Source organism: Hirundo rustica, chromosome 6, assembly GCF_015227805.2.
Source record: "Hirundo rustica isolate bHirRus1 chromosome 6, bHirRus1.pri.v3, whole genome shotgun sequence".
NCBI classification, from domain to species: Eukaryota; Metazoa; Chordata; class Aves; order Passeriformes; family Hirundinidae; genus Hirundo; species Hirundo rustica.
In genome coordinates, this window is record NC_053455.1 from 50,390,913 (window position 1) to 50,414,765 (window position 23,853).

Consider the following 23,853-nt stretch of genomic DNA (forward strand, 5'->3'; position numbering starts at 1 on the left):
TACAAGAAGTACATTATTTATTCTGGAGCTTCATCAAGGGCCAGCAAGTTGAATGCCATTAAATAGGCATCTGTTTAGTTTGTATTAATAAACTGTGTCTATGGATTGAGAAATTTACTGTGTTCTGGTAGCTCACACAAGTTAATATTTGTGCCATGATAGATAGTAACCTTACTTGCTAAATTCAAAGTAATTTAAATATTTGCTTATAATATCAGCGTTCTGACTTCTACATGTGTTTGTGGTGACTATTCCAATTAAGTCACTTCAGTCCAATTTACTTGCATGCATGCTCAGTAATTATGCAATACTAGATTTCCTGTTTGTTTTTAGCAAAAGTCAGTTCCTTTAAAGTTTATTTGGCTGACTCAGAGTTTTGGTGTGTGGGGTTTTTTGGTTGCTTGTTTTGTTTTGTTTTTTCCAATTCAATCATTTTAGTTGGTTTTCTGTTGAGTATTTTCAGGTCACTTGACAGGAAGTATTTGTCTCTATCCAGTATAATTAATTTTTAATTAATTGATCCAGTATAATTAATTTTTTGGCTTTGCGTATTTATTTTTTTCTTCTCTCTATATAATATTGTAATGTCTTCATGAATGCTATTTTTTAAATAAAAGTTAATTTCATATTTAAGAATATGTAATTATTTCGTACAGCGTGAGGCTGTAATATGATTCTCACATTATCTTTGAGCTGAAATCTGTAATACCTGCCTGTTCTACAGCGCACAAGATTTATACTCTTGTATTTACAAATGCAGTAAGCAGAAAATAGGACTGTCACTCTGAAAGGGTCTCTTTAAAAGGTGCAGGCATTTAAAATAGTTGCTCTGTAGAGTGGATCTCCTGTTTTCCTGGAAGAACAGTTTCCCCCATGCTGGTAATGAGTGTGTGGCCAGGTGTTGTTTGCTCTGTTTCCTGGGTAAAGGTCATGGGGATGATAGAGAGTGCATGTGTGGTGGTTGAGGGTAATGTTTCCTTATAGTGTTAAAGGTGAGATCAACCCCCAAGGTTTACCTAGGTTAGAATTCAAAGACGTGCAGTACAGGCTGTTTGATGTGCCCAGGTACAGAAAAACTAATGTGTGTGTGCCTCAGACTGTCACCAGTGATCAGGTGAATCCTGGAAGTTAGCTTCCAGTTGCAGGTTACTTGAGGCTAATTGTTTCAGCTGGAATTGCAGTTGGAGAGGAGGGCAAGGCTGTAAGCAGGGTCCTTCACCCTTCTTGTCTTGGTCATGGTCAATGGCTTTATGTCTGTGTTGTTTCATGACTTGTGGGAGGTTAATTTACAGCTCAGGTATTTTTTCCCGCCCCAGAAGACATCCTGATGTTTTACTGCTGACAAGAATTTTTCTTGTTCCTTAGATTGTTACAGGCTGGTTCAGACAGCTGCAGGGCAGAATGGCCTGGTTGAGAACACCTGGTTGCACAGCAACCTCACCGTGGCTTTGGGTGTGCAAGGGAGGAGGGTTCACTGTTCTAGTTCAACAGGACAGGGTTATCTCTCTGCCAGGCAGGATGCCAGCCGTGTTCAGTTACTCATGAATCAGTTGAGAACCTTTGGCCACGGTGAAGAGTTGTTTAGCTTCCGCCTGAACACTTGCTAAACAGTAAAGAAACATGCACTGGCTATCTGACATCTAGATCCAGATTGCAGTTTATTATTCTCAGTTCCAGTGCATCATTTTTCCCCATGTTTGGTATCACACAATATGTGTGAGGGCCATTGAGAATTTTTCGAATTCATGGCTGACTGCTGAAACATCTGGTGGTAAAAGTTACCTAAGCTGTAGAGTAACTGAAATCAGTGATGATGGCTGTATTAATGTGCAAAGCCTGAGGAAAGGTGCTGTCTCTTGAGCACACAGAGGACAGTAAAAGGAATGGAGCCTTCAGCTACAGATAAATGTGGAGCGCCAACTTGCAGGAAGAGTGAAAAAGGAAAGAGAGGGACACGTGTCACCTGTGGTTTGGGCAGGAAGGCTGTGATGGTGTGCTTTTAGTATTAATGGTGTCAATGGTGCTTGAAAGGTGACTTTTGGCTTGATGTGTTACTGGAATGTGTCAGGTCACTGGAGGCGCTGTGCAGGCTGTCCTGTAACTCCCGGTGGCTGAATGGCTTTTGGGTAATGCTGGTTTAGGTGGCCTTGCAAGTCCGGGTGATGGTGTTGGACTCTGAACATATTTACTGCCCTTCTAGTAAAGTAGTTAAGAGCAGTTTTATGTTTGGCCTAAAAATAAATCTTGTTTAGGTAAGACTTTAATAACTCCTCCCCTCTTGTTCCAGATTGGGGGGGGGGGGGGGGGGGGGGGGCGGGGAAAAGGACTAAAAGTATGATTTCTTAATCCAAGTAAGTCTGGAAGGACTAAGGTAGCAAGCAGACATGTAAGTCTAGTTACTCCACTTTGAGTTCTCAGATATTTAGATTAAATTCTAGACCTTTTTTTCAGATACAGGAGTCGGTCTCTACATCTTCCTGAAAGGAGGCTGTAGCCAGGTAGGGACTGGTCTCTCCTCCCAGGAAGCCAGTGACAGGACGAGAGGAAATGGCCTCAAGCTGCACTGGAGGAGGTTCAGGTGGGACATCAGTGAGAATTTTTTTGCTGAAAGGGTTGTCAGGCATTGAAACAGATTGCTCAAGGAAGTGGTAGAGCCACTGTCCCTGGGGGTGTTTAAGAAACAACTGGACGTGGCACTGAGTGTCGTGGTTTAGTTGACAAGCTGGTATTTGGTCACAGTTGGGCTCACTGATCTTGGAGGCCTTCTCCAACCTAATGATTCTGTGATCTTAAGATAAAGCTTCTGGATGCAGAAATGTGTCTGTATCTAAAATATAACCTACTGCTCTGTCTTCCCATTACTTTTACTTCACTGTTCCTCAAAGGACAAATCCTTAATGGAAATAAATTCCTTAAATTTCAGACTCTTTATATTTCAAGCCTCTTACTATTTCTACTTTATGGAGTTCCATCAGTCTTGTCAGCCTGTGTGATTTCAGGGAGGAATGACTTGACAATTTACCTTGAAAAGGATGTCTTCATCTTTTGCTTTCCTCTCTTCACTGTGAGGGTAGTGAGACACTGGCACAGGTTGCCCAAAGAAGCTATGAATGCCTCGTCCCTGGGAGTGTTCAAGACCAGACTGACTGGGGATGTAGGAAGCCTGATCTAGTGGAAGGTGTCCTTGCCCATGGCAGGGGGGATGATCTTTAAGGTTCATTCTAATTCAAGATATTCTATGTGAAATCTCCTTTTGGAGGAGTTTTGAATTTGCAGTTGGGCCCCTTGTTTGCCAGTGAAAGGCCGGGTAGGTCAGACGAAAAAGTACTGGGGAAATTAAAAAAAAAAAAAAGGAAAAAAATAGAGATCAACTTTTCCCTTGGTATCCACATGTGAGATTTGAACTATATTGGTTACTTACTTATTAGCGAAAGAAACAACATTTAATTGAGTTGTTTGACCGGCAAGTTTAGGAGTGCGGCAGAGGTTATGCATTGTCATTGAACCCACTAGTCTGTCTTGGGGAAGAGTAAGAGACATCCATTGGCACTGAGGTTAGATGGCTTTCTCACAAAGTACTGACGTTGTTTATAAGTTCTCTTTCCTTCCAGCCACCACTTCTGGGTTGTTTGGGTTTTGGGAATTTTGTTTGTTTTTCCTTATATAAATATCCAGGTAATCTTTAATTCTGGATGTGTTTTGAATTTCCAGTGACAGTGTACTTCTTCATTTGCCATTATTCTTTAGTATTGTTGAATATTTATTTTTGTGTTTCGTACAGAAAGGAGGGAAAGACTTTTTGTTATGTCATCTAAATACTGCTCATTATATTGAATATCTTTGTAATATTTTCCTTGTGAATACTGTTATTTTCAAACTCCATGTAATTTTATTTTACATTTCTTTTTTTTTGTTCTAATTCACTGTCTAATTTATTAGACACTAATACAGCCTGCAGCGAAAATATCAAGTATAACACTTTAGATGGGAGTAAATTACTGATTTACAGTATTGATGTTACAATAATTTTTCGTGTGACACTTCATTCTATTTGTTTATACTGAACATTTTATATGCATTTTGATATACAATCACATAATTGTGTGCAGAATGCCTGCTCTCAGTTCCAGACTTGATGGAATTGATTGTTAGTTATGAGATTAGTTTCTATTTCTTCTTCAGCCTGACTTGGCTTTAAACAAATTTTCAATTAGTTTACCAAGGATGCTACTTGTTTGAAATAGCTGAAAATAGTCATGAATTTGTTCTTCTCCAGTCTTTCGGCCTGTCCTTGCTTTTTGAACTGCAGTTAGATCTCAGTTAAGTATTTCATACATTTTCAAGTAGCAGCATTAAATGCTCTAAAAGGTCACTTCCTTCAATTCTGAGGTCAGTATAAATTCTGAAGCAAACAGTATTTGTCTCTCAAACTTTCTTGGTTTAATTTTGTTCCAGCAGAGTAATAAGTGTTACGTGGCATACTGTGCCAAACAGTACTAAGGTGGTTATTTTTAAGTGAGTTTGTTGGCTCCAAAACACGGAAACAAGTTTCCAAAAGATGTGACTGCAGTTGGAATGAAACCTGCTTGTCTCTTTCAGTGTAGGTGGTGTTTGGCAAGTTAGGTCTGGATCCCAAAAGTAGTTGTGTTCTGCAATCCAGCCTGCTTGTGGGAATAAATAAAAGGAACACTTGTTAACTGTTGGGTTTCTTTTGTGGGGAGGCTTTCTCTTTGGTCTAATCAGATTTTCTTTTTCCCTTTTCTCTGTCTTAAGCCACACTTTCCCTTTCTGTTTCCCAATGACTGAAATGGTATGATGCCTACCAGTGAAGGATTCTGCTTCTGTAAAGATCATCCTATATACAGTTTTTGTCTGCCTGTTATCATCTAATATATCTTTATCATCTGTATATCTTTAAATGCTGTGGAATGCTGTACACCCATTTAAAAACTGCACTTTCCACGATATTTTAAAATTTAAATGGCTTTTATATTTAAATTGGAATTTCCGGGCAATAATGCTTCTGTTGTGTTAGAGCTAGGAGCAGGAGACAGAAAAAAAGCTCAATTCTGGATATTCCCACACAGCTTACCCTCAAATGCTACAGCTGTTTTATCCCTTCATAAATCTTTAATCACAGGATTTCAATACTTAATTACAGAAAAAAATTAACTTCACATCATTCCTTTGCTGTCAAGCAGTATTTTCTTTATTATGTGGATAAGCTAGGCATTAAGGGACTATGTGATTTTTTGTAAAACATCGTGGCAAGCCACTGGCAACCTCTAAGACTCCTAATTTATAAGCCTGTAATCTGCTGATTCGATATAACATTCATTTTCAGCTGGCAAGGCCAATGGAAACATCCTGGCTGGGATTAGGAGGAGTTATTCTGTGATGAGAGTTACTGCATAAATGTGCTAATGCTGCCATTGTCAGTGTCGAGAAGACACCAAATAGAAGATGAGTAAATACGCAGTATTAAGATGTTTCAGGGGTGTGCACACAAGGGGACTCCTCAGGGCCAGCCCCAGCAGTGCAGAGGCATCGCTGGCACGTCCCTCAGCAGCTGTGGCCATGGGGATGGAAGTTACCAGTATTTGTCCTAATATCCCTGATTAAGCAAAGGGGACTCAGATTTAGTAGAGTTTTCTCTTCCTCTCACATACACACAACTTTCTTTGGTATTACCCATGTGGTTTTTGAGACTCGTGAATTTTTGGAGTGATTGCTCAGTACTGAAAATGAGAGAGATTATGCTTTTTTTTAAAGTGTTTGTAAAATTTCAGCAGATACCACAGCATTATTTGTGCTTGATTTGCCTTTTCAGGCTCTCTCTTTACAGCCAGGAGAGCGATAAACATATATGCAAAATGGTGTACCCAGAAGCTTCTTTGTTTTTCAGGGCATAGCAGTTGCACAAAGAAAACAAACAAACAAAAAAACCCCAAAACAAACAATCTAAAACAACATAAAACCACCAAAACTTTTTTTGGGCAGACTGTGCTCTCTTTATTATCCTGGCACTTTTATAGGATTTAAGGAATTGGAGCCCTGTGTGGTGACTTACGTCTTTTAAGTCATACTTTAAAAAGTACCTAGGATAGTGACAAAGTTTTGTACCATTTTACTTATGATGGAAATGTTGATTATAAACTTGGGATAAACCAGATGAAACTGATTATTCTTTTTCCAAAACTGAGACAAGATAATATGAAAGTAAATAGTATGTCATGGGGTAGATGTATTAAATTCAACATTTTAAAGTTTTCCAGTGCAGCTAGCATAGGTAATGAAGTAATTAAAAAAATCTCTTTTATTTAAAATTTTGCTTAAATTAAGGAAATCCATGTGTGAGGGCACTGTACACCTTCTTTAAGAGTCGTATAGGTAGATAATCATTTAAGTCTGTTGGACATTAGTCATGCCACGGGGCAATGCTGTGACTACTCACATGCCTTCCTGCTTTCCAGTAGTCTTTGTCTCTTGAGGAAGGCATGCCCAAATAACTTCAATGGAACTTATCATTGTACTGTATATCAAAAGAAACATTGCTTTTTGATATTTCTTTGATTTAAGCAGTAGTAAAATACTGCAGGAAGGCATGCACATAATTTTATATCTATATTTAGTAGCTTAAATATAATGTGTTTTAAGATTCCATCTCCTCTCCTTACCTCCTGCTTTTCCCATAGCTGGGGGTGTAGCATTAGAGGATTCTTCTTTAGCAGGGGAAGCTCAGTATGATTTCTCATGCTACCATGGTGTGCAGTGCAATCTGATCTGCTTACAAAACAATAGTATGCAGCGTGCAGTTAACTGAAATGTTTAGATGACGTTTTTGTCACCAAGTTCAAGGTCATGTATCCCGTGCATTTGGAGAGAAATCCTTGTAAAGGGCTGAAACGATGTTTCACCTGCAGTGTGGCTCCTCGTTAGCCGGTCGGAGGGATTTGCGGCATTGGCAGTAAGTTGTGCTGGTTGCTGGCTGCCTGCCAGAGCAGGGCTGCTGTTCCAGGCAGCAGGTCTCTGCCTGAAAGGCACTGTGCTCGCAAGAAGAATGCGGTGCAGGGCTCTCTGTAGAGTCAAAACCGACGGGCTGTCCTTGCTTCTCAGTTGCGTGTTTATGATTTTGTAGTATGTGATGTCATGAGGGTGTTGGCTTTTAGGAATTTCACTACTGAGGAAGCAGTTTGAAATGCAGGCAGAATCCTCGAGACCTTCGGATATGCACTTGGTTTCTTTTTAGTTAGCTCTGAACAAAGGTACAGATGGATACGTACGTACATATTTTTTTTAGTAAGGAATTAACATATGGAATATAGAAGAGATTTAAGTGGATACAATACCTGAAGGCAATGTCGAGCCCATCTGGATTTTCAAACTCTCTTCCTCCACCAGGATATCCATTCTACCAGGTGTCATGCAGGTATATAGTGTTTTAAGTTTTACCTTTTAATGCAGTTGCATATAGAGCTGTACCATGATGAGTGTGTTAACTGATTTTTTTTTCCCATTTCTTTGTTCTCAGAAAAAAATTATGAAATTGGAGAATTAAGCTGAAAATCATAAATACTATTTTAGAATGCTATGTGCCTGACCTTATAGTTAAGTTCACTTTTATTCAAAGCAAATATTTTTATTTCTAAGCATACTAAATATTTTCAGAGTTTTCTAACTGGAAAAATGAAGTTGTAACCTTGGAGATTTTTTAAAGTGAGTTATGTATTCAGATGTTTCTGTCATTTATTGAGAGCCAGATATCTACAGTGTCGAGAAAAGGAAATTATATAGATTTCTAAAACATTAATGATTTTATGCCTTTTCATGTATAATTACAGAAGGTAAAAACCCAGAAGTACTTACTGAAATTTTGCTTCTAAGACAATTCACAAAAAATGCACATGTGTAAAGGTTATAAATATGAGTGTTGTGGTAAAGCTAAATTATACAAGCTTCTTATTTTATCTTTTAAACTCAACAGTCCTGCTTTATTGATAATCCTTCATTCTGAAAGTGCTGTATAACAGTTCTCTAGTGAATGGGCTGGATCCTAACCATGAGATTACTCTTCCTGCTGTTGAAGACTGTAATATTGCATTATAATTAGAGGGAATGTGTTACAGTACTTCTGTGGCTGAAAGAGCTCAGGTTTCTGGCACACCTTAATGCAGAATGTAATCCCTGTTTATTGTGTCTAAATCTGAAGTCCCTGCAACAATAACAGAGGGAGGGGAAAATGGGAGTCAGGACAGGATTTTTGTGCTATTACTCATATTTCAGTGAGACATATGAAGAGAAGTATAAGAGAATAAGTTAATAATTAACATACTCAGATCTAGAGAATGAATCTGACAATCTCCATGAATTGCAGCATAGACATGGGTATCGGTTAGTTTGGTAAGGCTGCAGTGATGGTCACTTGTGAGTAGAAACAAGAGTGGTTCTGCTTAGAGTTAATTGAAACACTTTTTTTATGTGTTTCTTGAAATAAATTCACATATTTGTGTCTCTGTAGCACTACTGGGGGTGTTTGCTCAAGGGTACCAGAGTTAGCCCTTGAGAGGTCAATCACAGTGACTCCTTACAGCTGGTTGTCCTTTGGCCTTACTGTAGTGGATGCTGGAGTCTAGTAACCTTTCTCTTTCTTTTCTGGACATTTTTTGTGATAAAAGGCATAAATAAGCTGGAAATTAGACAACAAATTCAGTAAACAGCAGCTGATGTGAAAACCTTCTCTTCCTACCCGCGTGTTAGGTGCTTAGTCAAAGTCACAGCTTTTCATTCCTGCTCCTTGAGATCAGAATGTCCAGAGCCACAACCCAACTCCTGAGTTTCCACAGTGACCTTCTGGGCAAGAATGAAGGTCTCATGAGTGAGTTCCAAGTCCTCTGTTGTGAAAAGAGAGAGATTAAAGTTCCTGAACTTTTGTATCCCTGTTGCTTGTCTGCATTTTGGTTTTAATTCTCCCCTTTCTGTTTCTTACATGGTTTTAAATAGCATTTCAATGAAGTCTGTGTTTAATACTTTTCAGATAAGATAATTAGTTTCAGTTATATGCAGCTGAGCTTATTAAGATCCTGTTTTACGTATGTAAAATTGGGTGGACTTACTTCATTGGATGACTAAGTCATTCTGATTTTGCAACTCTGTTTCATTACCTAAAAAGAGAAGTTCCTTACATTGTCTACAAGCAGTGATAACTGTAAAAGTAGTATTCCTGCAGTCCTTTTAGAGCTCATCCTCAGAGCAGAATTTTTCTTTAGAGTAGTAACATACATCCCTTTTTGCTTGGGGGGTAATGTACTTTACAGAGACAGGGCTGAATTAGAGTCTCCAATGCACTCTAGTTGTCATATTCTAGTGAGTGAACTTCTCCCAGTAAATAAATAGGCAGTGGGACTACTGTTTATCATAATTGGTTTGTGATCATTATTGGTTTGTGATCTCTAGTGGGAAGGTTAGTGTACATTACGTTAAACTTGTATATTGACAGAGACATTAAATCTACTGTGGCTTGGTACTGAGATGGCATAAAAGTTCTGGAAAAGCTCTCTCTTCAGGAATTTTTTTTGTTTTTTGTAGATAAAACTAGTTTTGCACAGATCAGTTGTCATTGGGTTTGCTTAGTGTTCAGAATGGGTTGTGCTTTCTGTTACCCATAAAGAATAATAGTTTTGGAATAATATTTTTGTAGAAATGTGGATGAAGTATTGATGGTAGCTTGTTCTGGAGGAATGCACAGTTAGTGTTTTGTTTGCTTAGAGTTTTCTAAGGTTGCTCAGGGCATTGTTTATCTCGGAGATGACCAAGATGCTGTCTCCAAAACTGGGTCACTCAGAGCCTTCCTGGTTGGGTGTGGATTATGGCATTGCATAAATCAGGAGTTCAGCTCGGGGACAATGTTTTTTGAGCCCTATTGTAATTCATTTTTGGTATTCAGGTAGTGCAGAATTGGTGTTTCTTGCTTTTCCACATTTGAACAGAATTTAGAGATTAATATAATTTAGTTTGAGTGTGATAAAAAATACCTCCTTTTTTCTTTTACAAGGGCACAATAAAGGAGATCTGATCTAGATATTAGTTCTAGAAAATGTCCCATGTGATTGAAAAACACTTGGAGTAATTTATCATCTTTGTTCTAGGTTTGGTATTTGATGTAGAAATTCAGCGAAAATACATAATTTCTATCTATAATTCATGTGCTTCAAGATGGGTAGCAGCAAATGTAGAATTTGTTGTTAAATTTTAAATGGTAGCCAAAGTAAGCCTTCAAGTAAACCTGTCATTACTCTGGCTAGTATGGTCTCAGCCACGGAGCTTGCATTTTTTTCACCTGCTTTATCATGTAATGTTGGGTTTTCTTTGTATATCATATGGTGTAGAAGGAAGTCTGTTCAAAAGTCTTTCAAAATAGTCTTACCATGTTTGATTTTCATAAACTTAATCAGTAGATGTTAAGAACAAAGGCTGCACTCGTGTCTTTCTCCCAGTTGCCCTGGTATGGCAAGAGTTGTTTATTGTAAAAACTTTATTGGTATCCCTCATTGCTTTAGGCTGCTAGACAAGAAGAGTGTAGTCTTGTGAGAGTTTCTTTGACAAAGAGAAGACATCTGGTATCCTAGACATGTTTTATGGGGGACGCCAGAGCTTTCAGCTCCACTGGGATATCAGCAGATTGTAGCCATTTTAGAAAACAGTCGTAGTTTTTCTTTGCTTCACAAATATACATTCAGACGCAGTTTTGCGTAGGAGTTACATCTCTTTCCTCATGTGGAGATGTGAGATAATACGAAACCCAACTGTGTCTCAGCTATGGAGCAATTACTGGTGTTTTGGTGACGTAGTTGGAGTTTCGCTGGTGGACTGTGGTACCCTTCACAAGAAGATTCCCCTTTGTCCTAACCAAAATCAGAACCTTCTGCATCCCTGTGTAGTACCAGAATTCCTGTTTCCAGCAAGGTCAGTTCACGTTCCCAACAAGTCTTGGAATCGCGCGTGCTGTTGTACCTCTTTGGTCTGCCAGTAAAGAAAAGGGGAAAAACATAGCTATCCAGTTGTTGATAATGAAAACTTGTAATCTTGTGAATTCAAGTTGAGTCAATTTCACCTGTGCAGTTGATTCTGAATGCAGTTAATGCAAATTACATCCAGTCATAGCAATAGCCTAAGTGAGTTACTATACTGAAACTAAGCCACAAATGGACAGGGCTTATCTGTGGAAAGGGATAAGAAAGGATTTTGCAGTATTAAGCCACTGCTTTTTTTTTTTTTTTTTTTTAAAGAGGGATCCACTGCCCACTTCAAATGTTACCTTTTTTCAGAATACATTTCTTAAATTAAAAAAAAAAAAAGAAAAAGCTGCTGTGTCTTAGACAGAGGAATAAATCTTGATCACTTCCATGTTGTGCCATGTTAGAAGACAGTGAACGGTTGTAAAGAAGCAAATTTACTCAGTTTTCTTTGTAGCATAATTTGACAAGTTTACTTAAATTAAAATCTCTTGAGAAATAATGTGCCCAGGCAAATAGTAATTAAGAATAACAAAAATCATATTACAACATTTGTTTGTTAGTGTTAGGGAAAGTCCTGGATAGCTATTTAATGTTGCTGTTCTGAATATTCAGCAGTAAGCATTTGTATGACAGGGATTTACAGTTGCATTTTTCTTGGAATAACTAGATCAGTTGAGCAAAACTTCCTGTATTTTATGTTCTTTGCTGGTGCAGAGCTGTTGACTTTCTGCTGTAGGGAGAAGAGAAGGAGAAAGGGGCGGGCAGAGGTTTTTAACTAAATGGAGAAAATATGTGCAAGAACATGGTGTGTTAAATTCAGGCTGGCCTTAGAAGCTGCTTCCCCATAGAATTTGATTTTTATATATGACTACAACAAAATGTAGCTTTCATGTTAGGAAAGGGAGATTGGTATCTGGTTTTGAGAAAGATAATTCCTTCTTCAGGGCTTGGGAAGAACTACTGAAGGAAGCTGGTGCTATAGGAATATATTAAATTCAGATTTAAGTAAGAGAAAGAATGATTAAAATCTTAAAAGGACAGTTTTATGTATTTTATCTTCTGCAATATTTAAAATGTGGGCAGGCCATTTTTATATTAAAATTATTTAAGCATGATATGATTGCTTTATAGGCAAATGAAAAGATTGCTTTTAAGAAAAAGATTTTTTTTCTAAGAGGCCTTATGATTAGAATGTCAGCAGTTATTTGGGCTTGACAGAACAAACAATGCATAAAAAAGCTTCCCATAATAAAAAGTAACTTGTTAAACAAGGTTGGACTTGAAAAAAGAGTTCAGCTTGCAGGGAATAAATCTTAAGCACAAGGTGCTCTTTGAGAAGACAAAAGGATTGGAAAACTGTTAGAGATGAGGCAGGTTTCAAGATCATCATCTCTGACTTTGTCCAGAAGACAGAAGTATGAAATGGTGAGAGATGTTGATTAAGGTGTGTGCTGGTGTTGCGGTTCCTCGTGGTGTTGCACAACTTCCCTCAGTTGCTTCCTTGGAAAAGTGGAGCTGGTAGGAATGCATCTATTACAAAATGCCTCTGATATGGCAAATCTCTTTGCTCTTCCTGATCTCTTAGCCCTTGCTTTCCTGCCAGTCCCCCTTTTCGCCTTGCTCTCTTTAAAACAGTCTCCTTTTTTCCATATTTTTTTTCTCTCCCCATTTTGTCCCATCTTAATTGGAAATGAAAAGCTGCCATGTGTGAGTGACCAGGAGACGGACACAGTCCTGCCGGTGGCTCCCTGCTGGACCAGCTGTGGAGCTGATGCTGTCCTGCTGTTTAACTGAGCTCTTGTGAAACTGTTGGAAATGGTGCAGTGCTTGTTTCGCCTCTGTTGAGTTCATTGGTCATTGCCTTCTTTAGGCACCTCTATCACTTGGGACTCCTCAGGTCTCTCTGTGCACATTCCAAGTGTGGCTCAGATTACAGTTGCTGGCAAGGGTGTAATCAGATGACTGAGTGGCTGATTGCAACAATTCATTATAAATCATTCTGTCAGGAAAGAGGAAACTGAGGAAAAAATGTGATAATGTCATCTCTTAAGTGTCCTTAAAAGGAAGCAAAAGAATAAACTGCAAATGGTGCAAAGCAGTAGCTCTGATGTGGACTGCTTACTTTTCTAATTAATTCTGACTGAAACTTTGAATATTTCTTCTTGTTTACTTTGTGCATTCAGGTATTTCAGGCTCTTATTCACAGAAATGTAATTGCAGTTCTTCTAATGACATTGATATTTGGGTGACAGAACCAGTTACAGCAAGTTCTATGTGGCTTTTTTCTTAACTGCTGTTTTCTAACACATTATGAAGAAATGAAAAATTCTAGTGTAACTAGAGATTCAGATGTAACAGGTTTTGTACTTTCATTATTCTGAGGACTTCAGCATGAAGTGGTGGTTTGTTCCTTTATTTTTGGAACGTTATGCATTATTTCTGTTGTTTTAGGGGAATTTGACTCTGTGTTCTGAAACAAAATTTTGTCGGTGTTGGCATAAATGTATGCTGACTTGGTTTTGTGAATGATGATGGTTCTGAGTTCTCTTTGGTTCTTTCTGTTACCATTTCTGCCTCAACAGTTGACTAATCTACTTGCATCATTAAGTTAATGAATTATCACAGATCTTCATTTAGAAGTGTGCTTCCCAAGATTTCTACTCTGATTCTATTGGAGCTGGAGGTGCCTGGATACCTCTTGATTACTTTTTAAAAATCCTTATGGGGATGTGTCTAGAGGGTTTTTGAGATTTACTTGGAGTGTTGAGAGAGTCCAGGTTAAGTGATAAAATGAAGGTCACAAAATCACCCCATAACACTCTGAGTTTATGCTCTTAATACAGTGGTTTTGAAATTAAATATGGAAACTAAGTTTGAGTCTTAGGAATTGAGCCTATAGAGAAGTACTGTTCTTTCCAGTATCCATGAAGGAAATTTTGGCTTGTATTAAATCCTGCAGTTTAAATGATGGTCCTAGAAGTGGACCTGGTTTGTGAAGCATTTAATTGATAATTTGAGAAATGTATACTAGGAATTTGTTACAATTTGGTTTGGAGGAAAAAAAGTTGGAGTACTGGCAAAAATTTGTGAAGCATTAATTTGCAAGTTTCTTCTTTATGCAAATTCAAAACTTATTAAATCATAAATGAGGGCATTGCTAAAGCTTAAAAGTTGTTTTTAAAACAATTAACTGTAGGAAAATTAAAATTAATGCTCTGATTTATGTTGCTATTTGAATAAGTGTCTGCTAATATTTGAGTTATTACAAATTGTTAAATATAGATTGTATCTATTCAAATCAGATGTAGGTTATATTTAGTCTCACTTTTTATGCTGTTATTTTTGCAGGTGTGTGATTTATGACATTGCTAAGCCAGTTTCATGAGTCCTGCAATTCATTTGAAGGACATCTTCCTGCAGAAAAGGAGAATAAATTTGAGCACTTAGAAAATCGTTGTTTATATATTCCATTTTTAGGCTTTTTGCAGAAAACCAGACTACTTTTTTCTCACAGGCTGAGGAGAGCCATCTTAAATAAGGCACTTATTTAAGCAGATGGTTGGTCCTGTTGACGTGGAAATGCCTCTGTGCTGCTGAGATGACTGCAATGCAGATAATGCTGATGGTGCTCGCCTTTTCAAAATTTACCTCAGGTTTTCAGCTCCTGCAAGAGGTTTCATTCACTCATGGCTTTGGGTGAGGAATAATCATCGGCTGAAACAATTACAGTGGAGAGGACTGTAATGGCTGAGATTACGAGCACATGTGGGGAGGGTGCCAAGTCACTACATGAGGACTCTGCTTCCCTGATACATCTGTCTGCGCTATGACCTGCCCCCAGTGAAAAATTTGATCCCGTAGAGCTCTTCCTCTGAAATTAGGGCCTGTGTCATTTTCAGACATTGTTGCATGTTCTCTTGCCTTGGAAACTCTTAGGTGTTGTACCCTTAAACTTAGCTTGCTGTGACTTCACTGGCTCAGTTCTCTGTTCCCTGTGGCTGCTGCTTTCTCCTGCAGTGGGACAACATCTTTGCTCTGTTCTTTCACTTCCAAATTTCAACTCTGCACTTTGCTGCCCCTCTCCCTAAAGTGTTGCAGACCTGCCCATTTTCCCTTTGGCTTTGGAGAGTCTCCTGTTAGAGGCCTTGTCTCTCTGCAGGGCTGCTGCAAAGTTCTTGGAGCTCTGTAGCTCTTCCCCTCCTCTTTCCTATTCCCATCTAAGTAATCCACATTTTACCTGCTGCTTTAACTACATCATCTGTTTGAAAAATCCGTTTCTTGGCTCTCCTGTTAAACTGCATCAAGTTCAAGCTTGTCTTTCTTGCTTTAAGACCTGTCATTAGCTCTGTCCCCACTCTGGTTTTTTTACTAGGTTACTCCCTCTGCTTAAGTCTATTCAGAAGTGGATGTGATAAAAATTACTTGCTGTATGCTGTTTACCAGGTAAGAGTTCTGGTTTTGAAATACATCCTGGTTTATAGAATTAATAACTGTCGGTTATTTATTTATTACGGTTCTGAAAAATGTAATTGTCTGGTCTTTCCCAGCTTCTTTTGCCTTTTACTGTTTTCCATTCCCTCTTCCTCTCCCCTTTCAGGTAAAAGCTAGAGTGTTTCCCTTCATTTTCCTAAAGCTGTTCGATCTTTTCCATTGCCCTTAAAAAATGAAAAAGGTTGCCTGAGGGGAAAAAAAAGGAAAACTTATAGCATTATCCATAATTGTGGAGTCTTTTAATTGTGCCTTTGTCTTCTGTTGGAGAGGTTGAGTTCTGAGGTGATTTCACAGATCCAGAAATACTGTTCACAAGAGTTTCTCTGCTGTGAATTGTTCCCATTTATGAAAAGTCAGCATGTGTGCATTGATAAGAAAAATGTATTTGTATTGCAAATCAACTGGATTTTACTTAGAATGATTTTCATGTGTGTCCTCCAGGTATTTCTAGTGTTTTAACTCCAGCTTTTCTGAGCTGTTACGTATCTGTGAAGAACAGTAGGAAGTGTTTGTATAGCTTTTGGATACATAGGTTTGGATACATACATAGGGGAAGGTAAAACAATTTTTTCATTCTGATTTTGGCTGTTCATGTGGAAACCTTAAAGGCAGGTTTGTTTTCTCCCTGCTCTGTATTACCATAGATGGATAAAATACAGAATATTTAATATGTGGCCTGTATCAACTCGTTATATGAAAATCTCTGTTCACAATTCAGAACTGTTAAATTAAAGAAAAGCATCATGGATCTATTAATGCATACTAAGAGTCTTTCATGTTTCCTGCCTGAAATGTTTTTCTTTTATGGATTTATTGCTGCTGTCTGCTGGGCCTGCTTTTACTTCCATGTGCTGAAAACATTAGGCAAACGTACCTTTGTACATTTACATTTGGTAATGTAAACTTTTCTATTGCTTTGCACCATGGGGCTTGATTTCTCTCCATTGTACTTTCTCTCTGTATTCTTTTCTGCCCACTTTCACCCTACTGCGTCATGATGTGCTGTATTTCAGATGCTAAAAGCACCTGAAGATAAGCCCCTTATTTTGAAGTACAAGCTGTTCTGAAAACCTCAATTGCTTAAATGTCATAATTTTGCATGTTTTAGTACTTAAATTTTCCTAACAATTAAGGCATTGAATGTTTGTATTTTCTAAGTCTGGATAATCTACCTACAGTGATTTGAAAGAAACTTCCTGTATGCTTTATCAGTCTTCATGTATATTAAAATAGTATTCTAAAATATTCTCTTTCCGGTTTCAGCTTAAACCTAGGTAAAGTGGGGTTTGTAAAAGTCCACAAACATACTCCCATGATCTCTGTTTTTTGTATTATGACTGTGCATTTTTAGAAGTTGAAAGCATTACAGATAGAGAGTCAATGGCAGCGTTTATTCTTTCCTACTTGAATACAGGATGTTCAGGAACTGTAATCGGAGTTTGGGCTGAAGTTCTTTAAAGCAATGCTGATGCCTAACTAGTTCTGTTAAGCAGTTGTGTCCTAATACAGAAGTCTATTCTCTGCTCTGTTGTTTTTAAACTATTACCTATTCCTTGGTTGTTTTTCCAGTTGTGAATATCCTCATGCTGCACATTAGTCTTGACAGTTTATTCAGCTTCTCCTTGCATCACATATAGCATATTAAGCCCTGCTTGAGTACAGAACTTTTTTGGTAGAGTGATCATTGTTAATCTGCTGATCACAGTTAAGTGCACTGATTTGGAAGTGGAGATCTGGAAGTGTTGGGACATGTGTCTCGGATCAAAGCCGTGCCATGTGTGTTTACTTCACAGAACTCTGATGAAATACTGGCAACCTTGACTGGAGCCCAGCCAGAGGCACCTTGTGTTGTGCAAGCAATCGTGGTTCGAGTTTAGAAGTCTAGTTCAGATGGGTGAATTACTTGTTTCAAAGAAAGAAACCCTTTCTGGACAATGAAAAGAAAAACTGCCGTAGACCAAATTGATAAGCTCAAATGTCGTGAACTGTCCTGTGAGAGTCTGCAGAAACTGGTTGGAATGTGAGAGTTGCTTTGCCTAGGCCACTATGCTACTGTCAGCTTCCTTACCCAAGACAATATTTACCTTTAAAGCTTCAAAGTCAGAGCCATGCCAGCCACCATGGTACTCAGAACTAAGGCCATCTTTTTGAGTCCAAAACATAATTTGTTTCCAAATGGCATCTTTGGTTTTCTTTCAGCTGCTGATTTATTCTGGTTTCAAAGTTGTCATGGTAGGACTTGGGTCATGATGTGATGTGCTATGCTCCATTGAGATTTTTCACACAGAAACTGAGGAAGTTTCTTTGGTGATAGCCAGGACAGAAAGCAGAAGTAGGAGATACCCATAGGACAGAGGTGACTTCTCAATATTCATATCAGACAACTGCAAAACTTACGCATGCACATCAATTAACATTTTCACAAAACCCCCTGTAGTTCTCCTACCTCTGTCAGATGTGATTGGTAATTTAGTAGTTGCCTAAGCAGATGTCTTGCGCTCTTCTGGAAAATTGCTGACAAAGTAGTGAGATCAGCAGCAGTCACACAAATGGTGCTTGAAGAGATGAAGATTGTTTCCCTGTGTCCTGACTATATCTACCATCATGCTTCCCATCTAGCTTGGCCTTCTGCCACCCTTCTTTGATTTATTCTGTTTTGTTTTGATGGGTGCTTGTTTGTTTGTATTTAAATGAAAATGGAAATCATTGAGCCTTACTTCGGTAAGGTACAACACACTTGTGTTTTGCAAAGTACCAGTGCCCTGCAGTGTGTTTTGAAAAATGTGTTGTCTGTTTGCTGCCTGTTTGGATCACTGTGTTTTGGTGCTTGCATGAATTTACACAGGAATCTAATCTGATGGATGCATGGTCACTGAATAATCACTAGGGATACTAACGAGTATCTCTGGATTAATTCCTTGTGGATTTCTTTTGTTGTTTGATTAGTGAAGAGAAGATATTTTTAAATCTGATTGTAGTGACAAATGAGATTTACATGAGAGTGACAGCTGGTATGTCCGAGTACAGTTTTGAGGCAAATAATTTTGTGGTGTAAATGAATGAGAACTTTTTCTCTAAATGTTAGAAATTTGTAAGTATACAGCGGAGTATAAAATGTCCATTTTTTTCTATTTCCTACTTTGGAAGAGGTGGTTAAGTTTTAACTTGGAACTTGCTTTCCCTATATAGCACAGGCTGAAATTTTGTATCCTTAAAAATCTAATGTTCATAAATGCTCCTAAAAGGTTACTTGCCTTTTATAACATATATCCAGACGTTTGTGATTTTGGAAGTTCTTTAAGATCCTTTAGGAAAATGAGCTAATGATTGAAATAATTCCAGTAGCTTGATTAATATAATTAATACTATTGATGTTGGGAAGCTGTTGTTCCTGAGTCACTTCCCATTTCTACTAGTAAAACTAGTGCTTTTTATTCTGATCAACAGAAGTTAAATGTTTCTGTGCATAGAACAAACTTCTATGAAGCATTCACTGTACTTGAGAAATTACCAAATATGAGGGCTTTGTAATTCAACAAATAAAATTGGAATTGGCTTATTGGCTCTTCTTGTTTTAGTTTAATATTTTGAGTTCATGATGGTAGTTGATACTGACTTCCGTCACTTCATAATTTTATCGATAAATTTTAAAATAGAAGGAATCCAACATAAGTGTTGTAGAGCACAAATGTAATTAGCTATTGCTAATAGATGAAGTCTCTTTCCCAGAACGGAGGAAGGCCAAAGACTGCAGTAACAGGATCGTTCTTCTTATCCCTTTTATGTATTATGTAGATGGGATATGATGGAGGTGCAAGTTAGAGTGCTAAAGATAGCCAAAGATAGAGTGATTTAAAGTAATAATTAGGTAGCTGGCAGGATGGAAGTTTATTCCTTTATTTTAGATTTGACTTTCAGGGATGCTTTGTCTTCAGTTACGACCATAGTAGATTTCCATGGAGCTAAGATTGCTCCCTTCTCACCCGACTTGGGATAGTGGTTAAGCTGTAACATAGGATCAAATTTTACTGTGGGAGGGAAAGTACAATGAGTTTGTGTGTGTGTGTATATAAAACTTGTTATTTTTATTATTGTTTTAATGGTTATTTCTAAAGATACTACTCTAGAAGCACTGTCACACTGTGGATTGTTTATCTTGAATTCTGATTTTTTTTTTTTTTCTTTGCTGCACTAGAAAATCTTACCCATTGCTGAAGTGAAATCCACTGCATCTTAGCAGGTGAGATATATTGTAGTACAAATAACTTGCACATCTGTGTTTCTTCCTAAAAAGCACAGCTATGAGTGATCAGCTGTAAGACAAATAGCTGGGTCTGACATTTCTTAAAAAGGCTTGGATTTTTCAATTGATACTGGCAATTCCTATCAAGTGAAGCTTTTGTGAAAAGGATTGAATTCCTTAATATTTCATAAAAACCTTAATTAACACACTGTGTAAGTGGTTTGCTGTCTTTATCCAAACCTGTCTGTATTCAAGGTATTGATGTCAATAATTCAGGGAGCCTTTCTGAGTTGTTTGGTTCCTGTAGGAAATTTGATTGAAATCAGTGTTGGTTATAAAGTCTCTACTGGTTTTAATTATTAACTTCTACAGTATAACAGCTTAAACAAAATAAATTCAGGTTATTAATGCTATGGATTTTTTTAAAGTTGATTTTTCTAATCAGTACACATGCCAGAATTTTTTTTGGTGTTGGTTTAGAACATTCTGCCTGTAGAACTTGCTAGGTTGTGTGAATAAGCCTGCTGTTGTTAAATTTTAGAAAGGCAGTCAGCACCCTTGCTTCATCACAGTTTGGAACGATAAGCAGAAATAAAGGGTTTGGATCCCTACCACTTCTTGCCCATGAAGTAATAAGCAATTCAACACTAACTCTTCATAGACGGACACTTCTTTTTGGTAGAAAAAGTATGTACTATTTTCTAAGAGTAGTCTACTTTTTGCACTTTGCTACTTCATTTAGTTCCTTCATGAGTTCTGGATGACAATAAAAATACTGCACTTGACTTAGAAAAAATAGTAAACCAAACCATTGAGCTACATAGGAAGTTAAATACTAAGATGAAATATTTTTTTTATGTATTATATCTAACAGCCATGTACTTTTAAATGTGTAGTGTTTCTTTTGCCATCTGTGTTTTTTCTAATGACTTTGTGGTTTAAATCACTTCCTGTGAAAAAGTTATTTCTAGACGTTTTGGAGGCTTCTGCAATGTTTGTGAAATACTTGGCTTGAATGCAGTGCTGTCAGTACTATTTGTGGTATTAGTGAAGCTGTTTGCTTCAGACATGAATTCCTCAAATACTCAATTTTATGCATCGTCCCAAAATTTAAGTTTCCTGCAATGTCATTTACTTTGAAGAGATCAATAGTGAAATCATTATTCTCCATGTAACACTGCCTTCTCGGTCATGTCAGGGTCTTACTGATCAAAAAAAAAAGTTACTCTTTCTCCCTTTATGGAACATGTTTTTGTTCTCCCCATTGTATATGAAACTTGTAGGAATTTATGCTTTCCAAGTGTTCTTCAGTATTTGTTTTGCAAATCTTTTACTAGAAGGTCTTTTCTGGGTTGAATCCACAGTTCATACGGACACGCTGTAGTATCAGGAAATTTGATTTGTTCCTATGGGCTTTTCTTCTGTTGATCTGCTTTGTTCTTCCTGTTGCAGTTAGGGGTGTTTAGCCTGGAGAATAGGAGGCTTTTGAGGTGACCTTATTATCACTTACTACAGCTGCCTGAAAGGAGGTTGTAGCCAGCTCTCTCCTCCCAGGCAACCAGCCACAAGATGAGAGGACACAGTCCTAAGGTGTGTCAGGGAAGGTTTAGGTTGGACATCAGGAGGAATTTCTTCACAGAAAGTGATTGAGCATTGGAATGGGCTGCCCGGGGAGGTGGTAGAGTCACCATCCTAGGAGATGTCTCAGGAAAGACTGGACATGGCACTCGGTGCCATGGTCTGGTTGACATGGTGGGGCTCATATGTTGGACTTGATGATCTCAGAGGTCTTTTCCAATCTATAATTGCTTCTGTGATTCTGAATCTATATGAATTTGTATGCACAATCAAAACTGAATGCTTAGTGGTCTAGTTTGGGGTTTTTTTCCCCCCTTGTGGTGTGAACAAATATCCTTTACATCAAAAGAGCATGGGATTTTTTTCTTTTCCAGGCAATCTATCTACATTCCCAATTGACTGAAATTCTCTGAAGCATGTATAAATATTAGCTTTACTGTCATTTTGCATTTTTATCTTTACACGTATATTCTTGCATCATAGGACTTTCTTCTTTTTTTTCTTTTTTTTTTATGTTTCCTGATAGGACATGTCATGGTGGATATAGGCCAAGAAGTCAAGCTTTTTCTTTGTTAATCCAACACTTCACACAAGGGCACGCTTCTGGTAGAAAAATACCTATCTCCTGAGAATAGTCAACTTCACTTCTTGTCCTTTGCTACTTGATTGATCTTCAGAATTTACTTTAAATATTATTGTTTGATGATAGGCTATAGTACAGAACAGCTACAAATAACAGCAAATTATGACATTATCAAGGTGTATCCATTTGCCAGCTTGTTGGAGAAAATCATGGCTATGTGATTGTGTAAATAACTGCTGTAGTTTGTACTTCGTAGTAGCATGGAGAAGAATTAACACCAAGTGTTCTGCTTTTTATCCCCTTGAATATTTTTAGCAGGGAATTGAAAATATTTTCTAATCCCCAGGATTGGTTATGCATGCTGTGGGCAATGAATAGCCCTGTCAAGGTAGAGACTTACGTTTAAAAATCTGCAGGATTCAAAACATGATGGCTTTTAATATTTTTTTTTAAACAGTATCTAATGCCTTGTATTTTAAAAAGCCCACAGCTGCATTTATGATTTATTTTTTTCCCCAAGACTAGAAAAAACATGAGACGTCTTGCGCTCAGCTTTGCCTCCACTCCTTTGCAAGTAACCAACCAATCTGTGGGGATATTGGCTTGGACAATCAGTCCGTGATAAACATTTGAGATTTCCTGCTGAAGTGAATGACAAAACTTAGTCTGCATTGACATGAAAAATATTCTGCCAGCCATCTAAAGATCATATTCACCAAAGTATTTGATAAATGGCAAGTATGAAATCTGAATGTGAGGAAATAAGTACAAAGAGCAGGATGTTCAACGGGGCGGGGGGGTGGATATCCTATTATTCTTGCAATTTTAAATTTGTATTTTAATTTTTTGTTAGAAGGTATAGTTTCGCTCAAACTGTCAACAGAATGAATTTCAGTAATTAGAATTCCTATTGTCTTCTCCAGGCATGAAAAGGTTTTTCTTGTTGTCATGGTGACAGTTGAGTGACAAGTCAAAAGTGAGTCACTGCTACTGAGAGCTCCATTATGAACATTTGCAATATTTCAGAAAGGATTTTAGGACAAAATAGGACTTCTTTACTGGCTTTTCAAAAATGTATGGTGGACATTTTACACTCAGCAAGGGAAATTCTGCATTCTTGATTTTACAGTCTCTACAGTGCTTCTATCCCTGTAAATTCCATGATTTTAAAGATGACAAGGGAAGTGAGATTTTCAAGGTACAATTGTGTTTGTAAATTGTGATTACATCAGGTAGTGCTGCACTGAAGTTTGTGTTTGTCTCAAAACTTTGTATTCCAAACAGTAATTCAGTCACACACACCCTCATTACCAGATACCTGGTTTTCTTCAAATATAAGATACTTTCTTCGAGTTCTTAGAGGAAATTTTTTATTCCCAAACATCATTATTGTGCATTCAGCTGACTGCCTGAGTTCATGTTCTTTTTATAATATGAGACATGAATTAAATTATATTAGCTTACTAATATATCAGCTTTCTGATAATCAGCTGAATTGAAGGTTTCTCTTGGATTTTCACTGGTGCAATTTGACAGCTTTGATACCTTTATTACATGGAAGACGTCATAATCAAAACCTACACGCTACTGCTAAATGTATAAAAGATCAGCTTTGTGCATTTTGAGAACTTTAATCTTTAGGAAACCTGTGTAACTTCAGAAATGGCTACAGCCTCAAGGTAGAACCTCAAGTATGCATGTAGGCATATGCGTGCATATCTTACATGTATGTTTCTTTTTGCATATATATGTATAAAAGTAGAAGAAAAGGTACCTGTGAATGTATTTGGGGGGTGGGAGGGAGTGCAATTTTAATTTCTCGTTTGGGCCACATAGTAGTTCAGGAAAAACTAGTTTTGTATAGACCGTCACTGAAATAGTTGAGGAGCTGAAGGACTGCTATGTTTGTGGAGAAAAACTCCACTGAAACTATGCAATGAATT

The 23,853-nt window shown here is 37.7% G+C and overlaps 1 protein-coding gene across 8 annotated transcripts in view; it reads left to right on the forward strand.

Annotated features, from left to right (window-relative positions):
• Positions 1-23,853, forward strand: part of PLEKHA7 (pleckstrin homology domain containing A7) — a 146,877-nt gene that overhangs the window by 43,595 nt on the left and 79,429 nt on the right. Inside the window, exons 1-2 of one of the 8 annotated variants that reach the window (XM_040066019.2) lie at positions 7,080-7,429; positions 19,702-19,746. The exons of 4 other annotated variants lie outside the window; for them this stretch is intronic. Coding sequence is in view for 2 of the 4 variants with exons in the window: in XM_040066016.2 (XP_039921950.1) it covers positions 7,359-7,429 (71 nt within the window). In the remaining 2 variants the exon portion in view is untranslated. Of the gene's footprint in view, positions 1-7,079; positions 7,430-15,387; positions 15,459-19,701; positions 19,747-23,853 lie in introns of those variants that run through there. 3 more of the 8 variants (XM_040066018.2, XM_040066017.2, XM_040066016.2) reach the window with 3 other exon arrangements.